Source organism: Colias croceus, chromosome 19, assembly GCF_905220415.1.
Source record: "Colias croceus chromosome 19, ilColCroc2.1".
Taxonomy (NCBI): Eukaryota; Metazoa; Arthropoda; class Insecta; order Lepidoptera; family Pieridae; genus Colias; species Colias croceus.
In genome coordinates this window covers 1,937,783-1,956,461 of record NC_059555.1, presented here as the reverse complement: position 1 = coordinate 1,956,461, position 18,679 = coordinate 1,937,783, and the positions used below count along the sequence as shown (strand labels likewise).

At 32.8% G+C, this 18,679-nt stretch overlaps 1 protein-coding gene across 1 annotated transcript; it reads left to right on the top strand.

The window, feature by feature from the left end:
• The first annotated feature begins 9,997 nt into the window (after positions 1 to 9,997).
• On the top strand, positions 9,998 to 16,214 carry LOC123700397 (carboxypeptidase B-like). Its single transcript, XM_045647607.1, has 7 exons — positions 9,998 to 10,077; positions 10,261 to 10,473; positions 11,044 to 11,137; positions 12,854 to 12,955; positions 13,890 to 14,102; positions 14,487 to 14,924; positions 16,001 to 16,214. The coding sequence occupies exons 1-7, from the start codon at positions 9,998 to 10,000 to the stop codon at positions 16,148 to 16,150; spliced, it is 1,290 nt and encodes a 429-aa protein (XP_045503563.1). The 3' UTR covers positions 16,151 to 16,214.
• Positions 16,215 to 18,679: the final 2,465 nt, after the last annotated feature.

Genomic DNA, 18,679 nt, shown 5'->3' with positions numbered 1-18,679 from the left:
AACACGAAGTTACAAAGCCAAGTCATAAATAATGTTCAATAAAGAACGGTAAAAGTCGCACGATGTCCGCGAATTTATATGGTTTTAGTAGACACAAAGCGTTTATTGCGGCATACATTTACAACGTGAATCTAATTAAAATGGCTGCCACTTACACCGTGTTCTTAAAAACTGATTGTACTGGGCTTTATAAAAAAAATCAATATTGGAAATTATAAATGTTCATTTACCTACCTAATAATAAGATTCAGCGACATTATCATTATTCTTTTAGTTATATTTAGCAGACGCAGACACTACCTACGTTATCTACACGTACGAAGACGAACTTCTGTTACAAGATCAAAAATTCGATGAGAGATGAAAATTAATTATATATAACTATTACCTAAATCACATATTTCACGAAGGTATTTATTTAATTATTACACTTTATTGTAATAAAATCATTAAATACTAAGAAACAATAAAAGTAAAATATGGTACTAGAAAGATATAGTACAATTGGCGGCCTTTTCACTAAGCAGTGATCTCTGTCAGGCAACCAAGGTAGGTAATGATTTCCATTTTTTTTAATTCACTGCAATTTAAAGCTGTTATGAATGGTTACTTACCCGTAGATCTTTATCAATAGCACGGTAATAATAAGAAATACTATTATCGTATCAGTAATGTGCTATCCAACTTCTATATGGCTGATACTTTTGTCAATTTTATGTATTAAAGTTCGGTGTAATAGAAGGATCTTAGGATCCATTAACTCTTCTCGTTTGTTTTCATTTTTAGGGTGCCCGAACATTTTGTCGTCATAAGCAAGATTTCTTAGAGCACCAAGTTTGTACATTAGAGCGTAATGAAGTAAATTGCCGACAATAACCATCTGTGTTGCGAATATTGTAAACACAGAGTACAGATTTTTGGGAGAAAATTGTTAGTGTGTAGGTTTTAGGAATATTTAGCTGAATACTTATTTGGGATATTTATTATTTTGATAGGGAGTTAAAGCGAGAGAATTAGTCGTGTTATGCCAGTGATTTGAGTAATTTCTTTTAAAGATCGTTAAAGTATGGTACAAAACACATGACTATAGGCGAGATTTTTAAATAGCTATCGAGAATATTCGATTATTACGTGTCATCATGTTTTCATCTCTATTCACGTAACTTTCGTACAACTTACGTAAATGGGCTTGTAGTATTTGTATAAAATGTGAAAAATATTCAGATGAGACCTGATATTATTATGTAATAGAGATAATTGAGAAAAGAAAAAAATCATTGAGACTATTCCTTAATAATAACAAAACGAAGAGAAAATAAACGAAAGCTAGCAAAGGCTGAACGAATATAAATACAATTTAAATAAGTCCATTTTGCTCTATTTGCCCATGTCCAGACTCCTAACTGACCGAACAAAATAAAAGAATTCCTGCAAAAGGTTCCAATGTTAGTAACTTGTTAATACTTCCAAGACACATGTTTTTGCTTGGTTACCTTTCTTTAATACATAAAATGAAAAAGCACTGTCAACTGTCAACCCTTTTCACGAGAACGCCGAGTTTTTATATGTAACCAAATTGTGTAGTAGAGATAAAATAGGATATTATTAGTTTTTTGCTACGGCAAATGTTTGAAATGAAACCTCTTTAGGCACGCGAAAGTAAAATTTCAAGGTCCATGGCAATACCGTCACGTCATGGAGGAAGACGACGATTTTGGTATGTTTGAATATCAAATTTTAACAAAGAAGTTTGACTTCTGACACGTATGCTCGGTACACAGTACATCGTTCTTCTTTTTTGATAATTTTACTAAAAATCCGGATGGTATCAGAGATTTATCTTTAGAACAATAAAACTTAGTAGTTTATCATTTTACTATTACGAGTACAATAATTATTATTATAGGGTTATAAAGAATTAAAGATGATAAAATGGATAATATGTATAGATACTAGAAAAAAGTCAGCGTAGTCTTTATATTTCTTTATTACGTATCTTAATTTAACCAGTTATTTGCAATCCTGGATTCAGATTTCAAATCAGATCTGATAGTGTTATTGTAACCTTAATTATAGAAATTCGAGAAGTAATTCCTTTTAAATTATTATACCAAGATTACCAGTTTTACATTGGAATTGCCAAACAATTGGCTAATTTATTGTCTATACATTTAGAACAAAGTCGTAAAACAACGGATGCTTCGAATTGAAACCGGTAAACTAAGGCATGTATCAACAAGTTCCTCACACATTTGTCAAGAACGTCGCATTCCGCTCGTTTGCTGAATAATTCAACAGTCTGGAGGAGCTTCAGCGTAAATTAGAAGGAATTTCGCGAAGTTTTACGTAATTCTAAGTGAAGGTAATGTTTCAGCTACGTGTAATGGAAGAATTTCGGTCGGGTTAGTTATTTCAAAGGAATAGTTTTTTAAGTGGCAGCTGTGTAGTAATTTAAGTTCTTTTGACAGCAATGCGTTTTAGTTCAGCATTAAGTATGTTCTGGGCTGTATTATACGAATTCTAATGACAATTTCAGAAGTACCAAGACGGTCCAGACCTCGTTTCAGAAGATCAAAACGTTCTGTTCAACCAATGTTCCTGTAAAGAGCATGTACAATATCAAACAACGCATAGAAACACGTCCTATTCAAACGAAAAGGTTGCAAGACTGCTATTCAAGCATCGAGCTGGCCTTAAAGGAATATAGGCCGTTGCTATGTAGAGAATCTGTGCCAGTTTCGGGTGCAGCCTTCCTCTGAATGATTAATAGATGCTTTAATCAAAAACCTTGCTTACAGAGCGTGATAATACGCGTTTTAAAGACTTCATGTGTTCGCTGCGATATTATGTAACGCCTTTCTTTGCGCGGTTATGATGTAAATGTTGTGTTGTGTGTATGGGAGACAGGATTAATGAAAGTAGTAGTTAAATTTTTATTTATAAAACGTAGAATATTATGAATCGGTAGGAACTCTATGAATCTGTGTTAAATTGTACATTGTACATTCATGTGCAAAATTAAAAAAAAATCATAGTAATTAGGTACCTTACCTCATAAGTAATTTAGTCGCTCGTCTTGTTGACCTGGGATAAATGTATACGTATATGTATATATTATGGAGTACTACGTAAGCTCTAAGCATCACACAGAAGACAAGTATAATTTATAGTTTGACTTGATATTCATATAATCTTTTCCTTTCACACTAATATCTTACAACTAAAGCACTTGTAATAGCGTTTATCAAGAGTAATTCAACAGAAGCAGTCCGTTAATTGGCCACTAAATTGGAGTCCGTGCCTTAATAGATTAGGATGTGTGCAATATTGATCGCTGACACTTAATGTGTCCTGGCCATAAATGGGTACATCTGTCGTGATATATGTATAATCTATACTATATAATATTGTAAAGCTGACGAGTTTGTTTGAACGCGCCAATCTCACGAAGTACAAGTCCGATTTGAAAAATTATTTCAGTGTTAGATAGCCCATTTATCGAAGAAGGCTGTATCATCACGCTGGGATCAACAGGAGCGGAGCCACGCGGCTGAAACGGTGGGGCACAGCTAGTCTGCTATAGTATACTAATATTGTAAAGGTCAGGCGTTTGAATTGAATGAGGAAAAAAATCCAAAACTCTTAAGATGTTACCTATGGGTTTTTTCATGGTATTTATCCATAAGTTAGTACATAATTGTTTTTATAAAATAAATATTTTTATTATAACGCTTATAGTGCATTTTTATCTATTACAAAACGCTGCAAATATGTAGACTAGATAGACCAAGAATGTAATAAAAAATAAATTAAGGTGCTTTACTTTTTTGAACTTTGAATTACATAGCAAATCGAATCAAATTGACCAGAATCCGATCTTTTAAAAACAAATTGTTATCCTCCACCACACGAACCACTAGTAATTGTTTTATGAAATAGTTTATGGGACAGAGAGTGACAGGTAACATTTCATCCCGGAAAACACAATACACCGGGGTATAGTCGTACGTTTTGAATTATTCCATGGATGAAAATTCCCTCGGTTTTGCCACAAGCGGGATTTAAGGCATATGGATGTGAATATGAAACATTTTGTTTCTTGATAGTAATGCGGCTAAAACTTAGGTAGATGGTGATGTTTAAATTAAGGTACTATAAATATTTGACGATTCAAATTGACTGTAAATAACCTTGTTGGGAGGGCCATGCTAAAAATTCAGTTTCATAAAAATAAAAAAAACATCTTAGATAAGTGCTTTAAACAATTTCTTTAACCCATTGAGCCCCGAGCGGCCCGATCTGACCACAATAGATTTTCTATTGTGTCTGTGATTCCGGGGGCTGAGTTATTAATAATCATTGGTTAATGAATTAAAAATAGTAACAACAAAATTCGATGATGAAGTTCGTTCGAAATATCGTGTAGTGAACACGAGTAAAGCCACATGTAGAAGCTAGTAATATTTAAGCTCAAACACAAAACCGTATCTGTATTCAGTGACATGAAGATAGTGTCAGTGACGTCACTGTCGCAACTGACAATTTGACAAATGACAGATGCTTCCTGACATTTGACAGCTTGTGAAAAATTGCCGCGGATTTAGACTCGATTAAGGAAAGGGGTGAGCCTTAGATTAAGGATTGGTCTCCGCGCGCGCTACGACTAGATACCGCCGGCGTACTCGAAAAATGCGGCAACTAAAAGTACGCCGAAATCGGCGTACCCGAGCCAGTCGTGTCACAAGCATTGTGTGGAGAGGGCGTACCGATAGTTTCTAAAGATTTTGGACAAAACCTGAAGTAAAATGCCTGTTTGTGCCATAAAACTGTTTAAAAAAAATACAACAAATAATAAGAAAGACACTGGGATCACGTACCATCAGAAATAATCGTATTATTCGATATTTCACCTGTATTTTGAAAATGTTGTTTACGAAAATACGACGCCATTTAGTGTTGCCGTACTGCATATCCCAAAAACACACTTTTAATTTGAACTTATTTTATTCATAATGTTTTTTTTTCAATACTATTACTAACGCATATTATAAAAAAAATGATAATAACAATAATTTATTTCTGTTTAACCTTGTTTAACTGACTCATATAATATAATATTATGTTATTTTTTTTATTACCGCTTTTTTACTTTTAAAAAACCTTTGTGATAGTATAGTGGCATCGCAAGTGGATTTGAGTCACATGTTCATGGGTTCGATTCCCGGCAAGGCCAAAATGAAATAAAAATATTTTTCAAACTTCTTTCCAAGATAGCTCATTTCCCATTTATGGGGTAAAATTTATGTAGCTGGCAGTACAATTCTTCACACACACTAGCGTCACCTAGCGTCCTTACAAATTGCCTTACACACACTATAGAACTGAGTTGCCGCACTCACGGAGCTATTGTTTTTAGGTGGAGCGGTATCTAGTCGTAGCGCGCGCGCGGAGACCAATCCTTAATCTAAGGGGTGAGCTATGTAATTATAGTGCGGAAGATATTTCCCCGTGGTTTAACGTTGATAAAAGAGATTTTTCCCTATTGTTGTAAGCTGAATTTTTATATAAGGCGTAACGCGTCAAGGAATATTTTTTTATTCTAATTGAATTATTACAACATTTTAATATTTGATTTGTCCTGCAAGGCAACGTCTGTCCGTTTGTTTGTTCGTGATAAACTCCATAGTATTTGTATTCTCTTTGATAAACTCAAAAACTACTGCACCAGTTCATTCAGTTTACACCAATAGCGTGGTTATCGAGGAAAGCTTTTGTATACTAATAGCAACACAAATCGACATAATTGAAATAGCATATCTATAATCATAATCTTCTCCTTTATTACATAACATCAATCCAAAAACATTCCTTCTTACAGTCGTCTCTATGTCAGATGATTTTACATACTATGTATTTGTTTCACTGTTTATATTTCCTACAAACAGTTAGCTACTCATTCTATACCCTATCTATACGGAGATGTTTTATCATTTCATCCAGGAATCAAGCCCATAACAAGAGACATGCGTGTATACTATACATAAGGCAAAATAGAAACTACTAGGAACTGCGTGACAAACAGTCATTTGTTTTCAGGTCATGTTGAACCCGCAATATCGGAAACAAAAGCATTCATGACGAACATACAACTGTTTTGTTTATCTCAGTCTGTGTATATCTATGTCTATGGGGAAACCTAGTTCTCAGCATTGAATTTGATATACATTTACCATTTATAGCGCGGTTTCACCCCCGTAGCTCTACTCCTGAGATCCGTCACGCTGGAACCCGCTTTAAAAAAAACCTTACTTTTTTTCAGCCTATTTTACCTACAAACGATGCTAATAAATGTAGTATAGGTCAATTTTTTGTAGTCTTATTAGTTACTTAGAAAACATCATTGATATCGTTCGAAGTAAAAAATATAAATAATAGCGTGTTGATTAGTTTTGGAATGGGTTCCAAATTGATTGTAGTTTATTGTAGTGGCAAGAAAATTCTTTATTTGCGTTGTTTTATCTCAAATTATTGCAAGAAGGTCACAATAACAAGATTTTAAAAAATAAATAACACTTGTTCAAAAACTACAAACGATGCCAATAAATGTAGTATAGGTCAATTTTTTGTAGTCTTATTAGTTACTTAGAAAACATCATTGATATCGTTCGAAGTAAAAAATATAAATAATAGCGTGTTGATTAGTTTTGGAATGGGTTCCAAATTGATTGTAGTTTATTGTAGTGGCAAGAAAATTTTTTATTTGCGTTGTTTCATCTCAAATTATTGCAAGAAGGTCACAATAACGAGATTTTAAAAAATAAATAACACTTGTTCAAAAACTACAAACAATGTAGTTGATTGTAGCTAAACTCATATGTTTGTAGTGGCTGCTGAACCCCTGTAAGCAATAAAAAACAAAAAATTTAGTGTTCAATAAGTTAATATATTCAAAACAATTATGAGCCTTGGATTTCGCGTCGTTTGTAGTTTTAGAAAAAAAAATATTCATGCTCATACATACATCTTCGCACACGTGCGTGTTTGTGTATGCGTATGGGAGTTTCGTAATTTAGTGTACATTAAATTGCACATGATATATGTTAAAAAAAAAGAGTTGGATATCTTTAATGTTCAGTAGTTTGCTGTTCAATGTTACAAAGTCACTTAATAATCCGAAACTGCTGAGACGACAAAAGTAATTAAAATGAAATAATCGGTGTCCATATACATATAAAGGTATGCTTTCGGAAGACAAACTGTGAAACTACGAACGATTTCCTTTTCTATTTTCTAACGTCTTAAAATGTATCACTCTATCAAACACTAAGTAGATTTATTCATTCGCACTTATAATCAGTAATAAGCAAGACATACAAATATAAAGGTACTGTGACAATTGTTCATATCGTTTGTAGTTTTTATGCCAGTGTCATTTTATTATACCACTACAATTTGGCTAGTTTTATCTGATTTTTCTTGAAGTTATTTTAGAGGATAAATTATTTTACCAGTACTACAATAAACGATAAATGACAATATTAATTCCAATTTTTTATATTGCACTATTTTGAGTTTTTTTTTCGTTTCGGATGGAATTTATCCATTATTTCATTTTAATTACTTTTGTCATCTCAGCAGTTTCGGATTATTAAGTGACTTTGTAACATTGAACAGCAAACTACTGAGCATTAAAGATATCCAACTCTTTTTTTTTTAACATATATCATGTGCAATTTAATGTACACTAAATTACGAAACTCCCACACGCATACACAAACACGCACGTGTGCGAAGATGTATGTATGAGCATGAATATTTTTTTTTCTAAAACTACAAACGACACGAAATCAAAGGCTCATAATTGTTTTGAATATATTAACTTATTGAACACTAAATTTTTTGTTTTTTATTGCTTACAGGGGTTCAGCAGCCACTACAAACATATGAGTTTAGCTACAATCAACTACATTGTTTGTAGTTTTTGAACAAGTGTTATTTATTTTTTTAAATCTCGTTATTGTGACCTTCTTGCAATAATTTGAGATGAAACAACGCAAATAAAAAATTTTCTTGCCACTACAATAAACTACAATCAATTTGGAACCCATTCCAAAACTAATCAACACGCTATTATTTATATTTTTTACTTCGAACGATATCAATGATGTTTTCTAAGTAACTAATAAGACTACAAAAAATTGAGCTATACTACATTTATTAGCATCGTTTGTAGGTAAAATAGGCTGAAAAAAAGTAAGGTTTTTTTTAAAGCGGGTTCCAGCGTGACGGATCTCTACTCCTGTTGGTCGTAGCGTGTTGATATATAGCCTATAGACTTCCTCGATAAATGAGCTATCTAACACCGAAACCGTTCCCAAGATTAGCGCGTTCAAACAAACAAACTCTTCAGGCTTATAATATTAGTATAGATTTAGGTTACAGTATCATATTGTTAATAGTACAATTGTGTTTTTGATAATCTTATATCTATGAATGTTTTATTCATTATTTCTTTCTTTATTTAGTTTACAATAACAGCAGCCTTTATACAACACCTTTTCACGAAGTGTTGTTGTAGTATTTTTTATACGAAGTAGGTAAGCTAAAAATGCAATAATTAGTTCAAGCATTGAGTAAAACACAAGTGCACTGCACTAAAATTTACATTTGTAAATTTATAAGAAGAAAATGTATATTCATTTCGACATTAACACAAATATTTAAAAATTATCATAATTTTATCTCACATGCGTATTTTCATCGACTCTAATATCTTTTATCTGCCTTTATCTTCTAAAATTATGACGTAACTAGCTTTCCGCCTGCGGCCTCGCCGCGTTTTCAAAGAAAAACCCGCATAGTTCCCGTTTCCATGGGATTTCCGGGATAAAACCTAGCCTATGTTGCTCAGTGAAGATGCAGCTTTCTGATGGTGGAAGAATTTTTGAAATCGGTCCAGTAGTTTATGCGTGAAAACCATACATAACATACATAATTACAAACCTTTATAATTTAAGTATAGAAAACGCATTTTAAATCAGTTTTAAATTCGTTAATAATTTTACCAGTTTCTAAGTCTAAGTATACTTTAGGAATCGCGTTAAAGTATTGAGTAAGTCCTTGCACGGACGGAACTCTTTCTGAAGTTTTAAAAGGAGTTTTCTTATCTGGCAACTCGAGTCGGATTTGAGCTTGGAATTATAAATTGTAAACACGAAAGCTGGATTGGTTAATAAGTTCAGGATTATGCCAATGCTTATCACTAGGGCTCGGATAAATATAATATGTAAGTACCTAAATATAAAATGGAGTGAAAAAACTAAAATATGGAAAAAAAGACGGGTTGCACTCCGGGAGTGCCGGTAGAAGTGAAAACTTGATTATTAACGTTCAGCATGTTTGATATTTTGGAATGGTCTTACGCATGGTATATAAGGGCTAAAAAAAATCCGTCTTACGCTTTTTCAATCAGGCCACGTGTCCTGACGCGAGTTTAAGATTTTATTTATACCCAACGCCGCTAAAAGAGGTTTTCACTTCAAAAATATGTACAATAAAAGTAACAACAATATATGTTTGTATAAATATGTTTTGTCCGTCAAAACAAACAGTATTCTTATCACTACATAGTATAAAACAAAGTCGCTTTCTCTGTCCCTATGAATAAATCTTTAAAACTACGCAACAGATTATGATGCGATTTTTTTTAATACTTGATTCAAGAGGAAGGTTTTAATCTAAGGTTTTAATATATAATTTATTAGGTTTTAGATAAAGCGGGCGAAGCCGCGGGCGGTAAGCTAGTTTCTTATAAGATTTATTCATGACGAAGTTGTAAGGCTTATTAAATACATACGAATAGCATATTTCTTTATATCATGTTATCAGTTGAGGTTTATAAGACAGTAAATAATTATTGATAATTTTTTTATGAAGAGATTACTTTGTCTGGGTTGTAAAATGCCGATCGTGCATTAAGTGATTTGATTCCAAAAAGATGGGTGTAAAATTACTTTTTGTAGTTTTAATTGTGAATATTAATTTAGTGTGGAGTGGAAAACATGATATCTATGAAGGGTATTTATTCAATTTATAAAAAATTAACTCAGTTTTTCAAAAATAAACTTAACATTTCTTACATAACTCATAGATAGAATATATTCTATTTTTATTCGGTTATTATTAAATGTATTTAATAATAACCTATTTTTGAACTTATTTCGGAAAATTAAGTGTTTCTAACTTAAATATCGATTTTAGTTGCTCCGTCCATGGCGTGGTATTAAATAACGATGAAGAGCTGAACATACTGAAAGAACTGGAACTAAAATTGAATCTAGATGTGTGGCAACGTGGTCTGCCGGCCGTACGTGATGCGGTCGTCATGGTTACCCCGGAGAATAAGCCGGAATTCTTCAGTACATTGGAAAGTCATAGCATTCAATACTATGTACAATTAGACGATGTAGTGCAGTAAGTATTGTAGAAATATTTCTTAAAACAATCAGTAGTAATATTAAAATAGTACCTAATAGATTTTTTTGAATAAAAGGGCGTTATAATCTTTAGGTTTCAACCAAAGAGGTCGAATAAAAAATAAAGTTTAAAAAAAAGTTACTGGTTGAATAGACTAGCGGCGCGCCGGCTGTATTGTAAAAAATAAAAAGCTAGGCGCCTTTTTTCTAGAAGGATTTAAAAATGGAATCATTCGATCGCTACATTATTTTTCTGTTGTCGTCGTGAACAGAATAAGAAAGCAGTCAAATAATATATTACAAGCGTGAAGTAAATTCCAGCAACCAATTCAGAGTCTTTTAGAAAAGTTTATTCTATGTCTGGATTTTCTAATGAGAGCATCAGAATGTTAAAGCCAATGCTGAATAGGTTTAGGAATAATAATGATGGTAATTTTTCGATACGTTAACAAATCGAATTTCCCATGCTTTAAATACAGATCGGAACATTACATCCATAGTACTTTATCACAATTCATACAACGATAAAACGGTTCATATAATTGATACAAAGAATTATTTGTAACAGAGCGCTGGAGAATCATGAAGCCGACGTGATCAATTACAAAATGAGAAGAAGCAATGGTGCGATGCCTTTTAATGACTACCCTCGTTACGCTGAGGTAAAATGTTACTGTTTAACTGTTGAAAATGTTTTAAATGAGTATTGACTATTGAGTGGTTAAAAACGTGACCAATTGGAGCAGGTCGATATAGGAAAGTCAATACTTTACGTTAAAATAGTAAAGATAAGTGTATGGTGCAAATGTATTTAATTTTGTCGTTTTTTTGACGAAATATTAAAATTTTGAGCGCCAAAAGTAATGTTATGTGTATAAGTAATACGACGCGGGTCTTCGCTCGATTGAAATAAGTATAATATAATATGACAAAGAGGGTTGTATTGACTACTGATTGCCTACTTTAGATAGACTTTATCTAAAATAACGTAAAACTGGCCTGATTAATGTTAAGTTTAAGTCTTATTTTTGGTCTATTATTGAAATAAATCAATAATAGACCATTTCATGAAATGAGCAAATCTACGATATGGCCACGACATATTATATATAAAAATGAAACCCGTTTTCCTTGGACATGGCATCCCGCGTGAACGGGTTGACCGATTTCGATAATTCTTTTTTTTATAATATTCCTTGAAGTACGAGGACAGTTCTTATGGAAAGAAAACATAAACATGTACCATAGGTGAAGCCGAAGCGGACCGCTAGTACCTATATTATAATTGAGTGCGAAATCGGTTGAGATTTATTCAATAAACGATTAGATAAGTTTTTAATTAACAAAATGCATACTTATCCGCAAGACTGGTTTCACTTAAATCGAGTTCCTTTTGAAAGCTATCTATTTAATTAAATTTCATTAAGATCGTATCAGTAGTCAAAGAGGGAAGCTGCGACTTACCTACTTATGTAAAATTTATATTCTAGCAGAAATTTAACATGGTTTCTATTTTAAGTTTATTAAAATGTTACTTAAAATCTTAAAATAGAAACTATAACCTGAATTTTAATAGAGATTATGCCTTAAGTCCATCTGAATCGTTATAACGATTTAAACGTAGGTATATCTTATATATATAAAAATGAATCGCAAAATGTGTTGGTAAGCGCATAACTCGAGAACGGCTGAACCGATTTCGATAATTCTTTTTTATTACATTTCTTGAAGTACGAGGATGGTTCTTATGGAGAGAAAACGTAAAAATGTACCACGGGCGAAGCCGGGGCGGACCGCTAGTTTTTAATATAAACAGATAGTATTTATACGCGTCCGTAGTTCTAATTGTATTAATGGCATATGTATTTATGAAAAAAAAAACATACAAAATCTACTATTGAAGTACCTATTGAAAAAATTGTTTCATAGGCTGTTTAATAAAACATTACGAAATAAGGAACTTTGGTTTAAAATGAGATAATATTATGTTGTACTAGCTTTCCGCCTGCGGCCTCGCCCGCGTTTTCAAAGAAAACCCGCATAGTTCCCGTTCCCGTGGGATTTCCGGGATAAAACCAAGCCTATGTTGCTCAGTGAAGATGCAGATTTCTAATGGTGAAAGAATTTTTGAAATCGGTCCAGTAGTTTATGCGTGAAAACCATACATACATACATAATTACAAACCTTTCCTTTTTATAATATTAGTATAGATGTGATGTTAAATTTTTAACATCGAAATATTCAATTGCAATTTTCAGTTGCAATATAAAATATCTACTACTTTAGGTTAAGGCAATCAAGATCATATTATTATCCAAAAACTGAATATATTATATAAGAATATTTATAAGGATGTTTTCACTTTTCAATATTACAGATAAATGCGTACATGGAGAGAATAGCGAGGGAATATCCAGACATTGCCACTATAGTCACTGCTGGTGACAGTTTTGAAGGAAGACCCATTAAATACTTGAAGGTAACGTGTGTAATAACACAGTATACAGATACAACCAGTAGGGAAACTTTATACAAAACGTTCGAAATGGCTTACGCACACAAACAAGCGTGTTTACGAGAATCGTAAGTATAGGTATTATAACAATTGACAGATATAAGAATACCCTTCACGTAAACACGAGTGCTTGCGTTGAAAGTGTTGTATGAATTTTCCTTACTGGTTGTATTTGTATATTGTAGTAATATGAAGTAAAATTGTATCCGACTAGCTGTGACGTGCGAAATATATCATGAACAAAAGATACAACTAATTTTTATTTTTATTTTTATTTTATTTCTTTATTCAGTTTTGCCCATAATATGAATAATTATATTGTTAGTAGTACTTATTCTAGTGTTAATAAAACTACATATTCTTATTTTTAGATTTTAGAGTTACAAGCCATTTTTTTTGTTGATAAAATTATGTACATTATTAAGAACTTTTAAAATACTATTATCATTTTTATTAATTCTAAAAAAAATTCCTTAATAAAGCATAAAAATCATCTACTCTGTATAATACGAACATATGAGATGCACTACAAAAACGTGGTAATCCCATGAACATCCTGAATGCATTAATATATTGTACTCTAAATGTGTAATGTCTAACGAAGAAGAAACATAAAATGTGGCTAATTAGCCTCATTGCCACTCCCGGAGCACTAAGGCTGGTTGCAGAGCTTGACCGACCATCAGTGCGTACCGTCGGTCGCGCTTGTCATATGTATGGAAATTCATAAAACCGTTCATAGCTAGACCGACCATACGCACGCGTATTGTCATGCGCAAGTGTCATAGTCATACAATTGTTGATGCGTATCGTCAGGACCAACGGTACGCACTGACGGTCGGTCAAGCTCTGCAACCAGCCTAACCTAACACCTTTTTACTTATATCATCAATACCAGATATCTACAACAAACTTCGCCGACACTACGAAGCCGATCTACTTCATGGATGCGGCATTGCACGCGCGCGAGTGGGTCACGACCCCCGTCACTTTGTACTCTATACATAAACTTGTGGAGGACTTGGCTTCTGATGAGAGGGATCTGTTGGATGTCGACTGGATTATCCTGCCATTGGCTAATCCGGATGGTTATGAATATTCGCATACTAATGTAAGTTGTGGAATCGTGAAGTTATTAATTAATGATTTGAGAAAGTTTTATATTTGGTTTGTATTTATGTATGTTAAAAAAGATTTATTAGATTACACCTCTTTTTAGGGCAATAACTACTTTTATAAACTAAATTTTACTGCCTATTTCAGTTCTAAATATTATTCATTTAACTTGATTTTCAAGAGAAGAGTAATGAGAGTTTTTGTAAGTTCTAACAAATTTTTATAACACCCAGGCAGCGTCTCTTGTTTGTGTGTATATTTCTGCTTATATGAATGTGTGCCTGCGTGAGAATGTAAGTGTGTGTGTGTGTGTGTGTGTATATCTGTCATAAAAATATAATACAAAAAAAAAAACAATAATCCAAACGAATACCCACAGGAGCGTCTCTGGCGCAGAACGCGTTCCTACCGTCCCGAGATCAACGCAACTTGCTACGGCGTAGACGGCAACCGCAACTTTGACGTAAACTTCAACACCGTAGGGGTCTCCCCCGACCCTTGTTCTAACACTTACCCGGGTCCATATGCCTTCTCCGAACCAGAGACGCGTATCATCCGTGACATCCTTCTAGAACATTCTGGAAGGATCCAGATTTACATGAACATTCATTCTTATGGGAATTATGTTTTGTATGGATACGGTAACGCGACATTACCGAGTAATGCCATGGAGCTACATTACGTTGGAGCGGCGATGGGCGCGGCAATGGATGCGCTGAAACTGTCTAAAGCGGATTATTATAAAGTGGGGAATAGTAATTTGGTGTTGTACCAATCTTCGGGTAGTGCGCAGGATTATGGACAGGTGAGGATTGGAATACATTTTTTATGTTATTTCTTTTGGTTATGCGTATTCAGCTTTTTATCAATTTTTTGGCTAACGATTGTTCCCTTGTATATTTGTGAATAAGATCTATCCGCAAAAAATCCCGTTACAGTAAAGAAATTATGGTCGAAGTCGTGAAGTTCATTAAAGAAATTAACTTTACAAGCAATCTCCAACGCTTTAATTATCAAAAGTGAAAAGTGAAATATGGCTTATAATACTTAATGAAAAATAATTTGAACTGACAATTTTTATCGATTTAAATATTCATAACAGTAGTTGTAATTTGCTGTAGCTCATATGCGATAACATTTTTAATATAAACGTGTTTTAATATTATAAATACACGCCAAAAAACGATTATCGCAATATTGTAATCGGTATCAGATAAGGAATTATCATCAAATAACGGTCTGCGTAATCGTTGTGATAAATAATTGTATATGCATTCATTTTTGTATCGTATTTTATTTAGATCGAATACAAATCATTGGCACGTGAATATACGTGGAAGATTATTATCGATTTTATTTTGAATTTTCTTCAGAAAGGAAAAAAAAATAATAAAAAAGATCATACTATTCCGCAACTAACAAAAGTTTTCACCTTAGAGATAAGAACAATAATGAACACTTGCTTAAAATTGAGATTCCAGACAAAAAAATATTATGGGAATCGAGACACGAAAATTTTTATAACAATAAATTTTATAAAAGCAATTTACAGTATTGTGTCCAGAAGAATATAGAATTTTCAAGGTTCATTTATTATAAGTATCTGTTTTTATTTTACCAATCCATACTAATATTATAAATGCGAAAGTAACTCTGTCTGTCTGTCTGTTACTCAATCACGCCTTAACTACTGGACCAATTTGCATGAAATTTGGTATAGAGATATTTTGATACCCGAGAAAGGACATAGGATAGGTTTTATCCCGGAAATCCCACGGGAACGGGAACTATGCGGGTTCTTCTTTGACTGCGCGGGCGATGCCGCGGGTGGAAAGCTAGTATAATATATTTGATGATGGAACACTAACATTTTTACCTTATTTTCAGCTTCACGTACCATTTTCCTACACCCTAGAGTTACCGGGCTACTCATATTTGTTCCAAGTGCCACCAGATTATATCGAACAGATCAACAAAGAGACCTGGGCTGGGATCGTAGAAACTGCACGATTAGCTAAACTGTTTTATACAGGTGGATTATAATAAAAATAAAGTTATTAATAACAATTATCTATTTAAAAATAGCTTACCACCCGCTTTGTCTAAAACCTAATAAATTAAATACTAAAACCTTCCTCTTGAATCACTCTATCTATTGAAAAAAACCGCGTCAAAATCCGTTGCGTAGTTTTAAAGATTTAAGCATACAAAGGGACATAGGGACAAAGAAAGCGTTTTATATTATGTAGTGATGATAATATAGCACTGTTGAAATTATAAAAACCATTCAATTATTACTTAGATAAAATATTAGAACTATGTATTTCAATAATATTTTATTAATGAATTGAACTTCTACTTAAAAAAGAACAAAAACACAGCCTTTATTAGCTTTTAGCTCTAAGTTTTCAAATATAATGAATGTAAAACATCTTCAAAAGTATCTTGATGTCAATGTTCAATTATAAGACGTGTAGCAATTATTTTCTTTCCAGAAAACTCTACATATTTAGAAAACATAATTTGTTCAGACATAATACCTATTTGAAAAGTTTAGTAAACTAATTTAAAGAAACCATGTTGAAATAACAAAATAACGTAGGAGAAAATAAAAACGTCTAATGTAACGAAAGATGTGATTTATCGCTATAATAAGTCTTTATTTAAGTTTTTTGTGCTTTTTATATTTTCTAAATAAATAGTAAAAGTTGGAATAAATATCAAACAGATTCCAATATTCTTTATATTTATAGTTTTATAATTTTTGATAAGATTTTTTTCCTTTCAAGTATTCGTTATTAAAATATCTATAAATTTAATATGGACTTTTATTACATTTTCAAATCCAATATCTCCTAATGCTTTATCTATACTTAATATTATAAAGCTGAAGGGTTTGTTTGTTTGATTGAAAGCGCTAATCTCAGGCACTACTGGTCCGATTTGAAAAATTCTTTTGGTTTTAGATAGCTCATTTATCGAGAAAGGCTACATTATATCATCACGCTGAGACAGAGCAGGATCAAAAACAAAGAGCACAGCTAGTTTAAGATATAATTTTTCAGCTAAAAATTCGTAAGGATAGGTTGATTCATAAATAACAACCTAGTTACTCAAGATAGGACAACAAAAACATTAATTCTGAAGCTATTGAATTACGCCCACAGTTCAAACCAATTTTCACCTGAAACAGATAAAAAATCAATTTATAATTATTATTCTTCGATATCTCCTTGATCAGGGCAGACGGAAATTGAAAAATCGTCACTGCACGAACAAATATTTTCGCTATCTATTTAAAGTTTGGGTTATTTATCGTCGTAGATTCAATTGAATTCTATTAAACTTTCTCAGCATACAAGATGTTCGTAACTTACAAGTTCGCTGATAAATTGGCACGTTCATCTGATTTAGAGGAATTTATGTGGATATGTACTTTTTATTTCGTTATTTTTCCGGTTGCGCAAACAAATTCGGGATGCTATTGGTTATTTTGAAAGTTTGACTGTTGATATATGGATACTTTAAAAATAGGGTGATATTTCTGATGAATATACAGCCACTTACGTGGCGATGGCTTTTCATTGTATTTAAAGACTAGGAATAAAATCTTAATAATATAAAATATTTCAATATGAGTAGAAAAACTGAACTGATGATTATTTTACTGATTTATAGAGACTTGAATTTGATATAACGATCATATTATTATCATTTTATGGTCAAAATGCGCAGTAAAGTTTCAATGACCCGTTTTTGCTTGTCATCAATTTACAGGTAAATGTAGTTTGTCGCGGAAGAATTCTAACCAATAGATACCCGCGGCCCCATCATTAGCGGCTCGACGGAACACAGTGGGGTTTTAGTCGGTAAGAATCCGACATAACCCACGGCTCCTTCCCCGGGGGCCGTGAGTATCTTTGGAAGATTTCCCCACTATAAAAAAAGGTAAATGTAGTTCGATCGAGTGAAGTCGCGGACCGAAGCTAGTTACAATTTTCAATCGCAAACGTTCATGAATGCACTTAGCGTAATTATAATCTAATAGTATATAAGTACCTACTAAGACTCTTCGTAAATTTTCAGTGACACCAAATTCACGTAAATTTCTATCGGATTTGCAGAAGGCTCTGCGAGTTAAAGCTAGTTTTCCTTAATTACTACCTATATTTTTCCTACTTTAGATATTTGATGTAGTAACTGCATAATATTGCACGCCTCATAAGCGAAGCGTCGAGGTGGGTACTACTGTCACTTCGCGCAAAACATCTGATTTTTCAAACTTAAAATGTCTTTATGTATCATACATTGCACTTGTAAGATAATACATACACACACATATTAAGAAAAAACACTATTTTTAACATTCATGATGTCATTTTTGTTATTTAAACTAGTTAAAAAACAGTTTAAAAAAGTTCTGTCTTGGACGTCCGTGTGTCTGTATGTGCGGAGGATTTTCTTGTTAACACGATAGCGACCGAAATACTTTACTAATCGAGTCTTTTTTTTTCTCTTACGCTTGAGTATGCTCAGGAATAGAACCCTTTCATTTTTCAGGGTCTGATTCGA

Bases quoted from the DNA above. Each gene is read 5' to 3' on its own strand.
- LOC123700397 (XM_045647607.1), top strand. From the start codon at position 9,998: ATGGGTGTAAAATTACTTTTTGTAGTTTTAATTGTGAATATTAATTTA. The intron at 10,474-11,043 runs GTAAGTATTGTA...TATTTGTAACAG, and splicing joins CAATTAGACGATGTAGTGCA to AGCGCTGGAGAATCATGAAG. The intron at 14,925-16,000 runs ATACATTTTTTA...TTTCAGCTTCAC, and splicing joins ATGGACAGGTGAGGATTGGA to GTACCATTTTCCTACACCCT.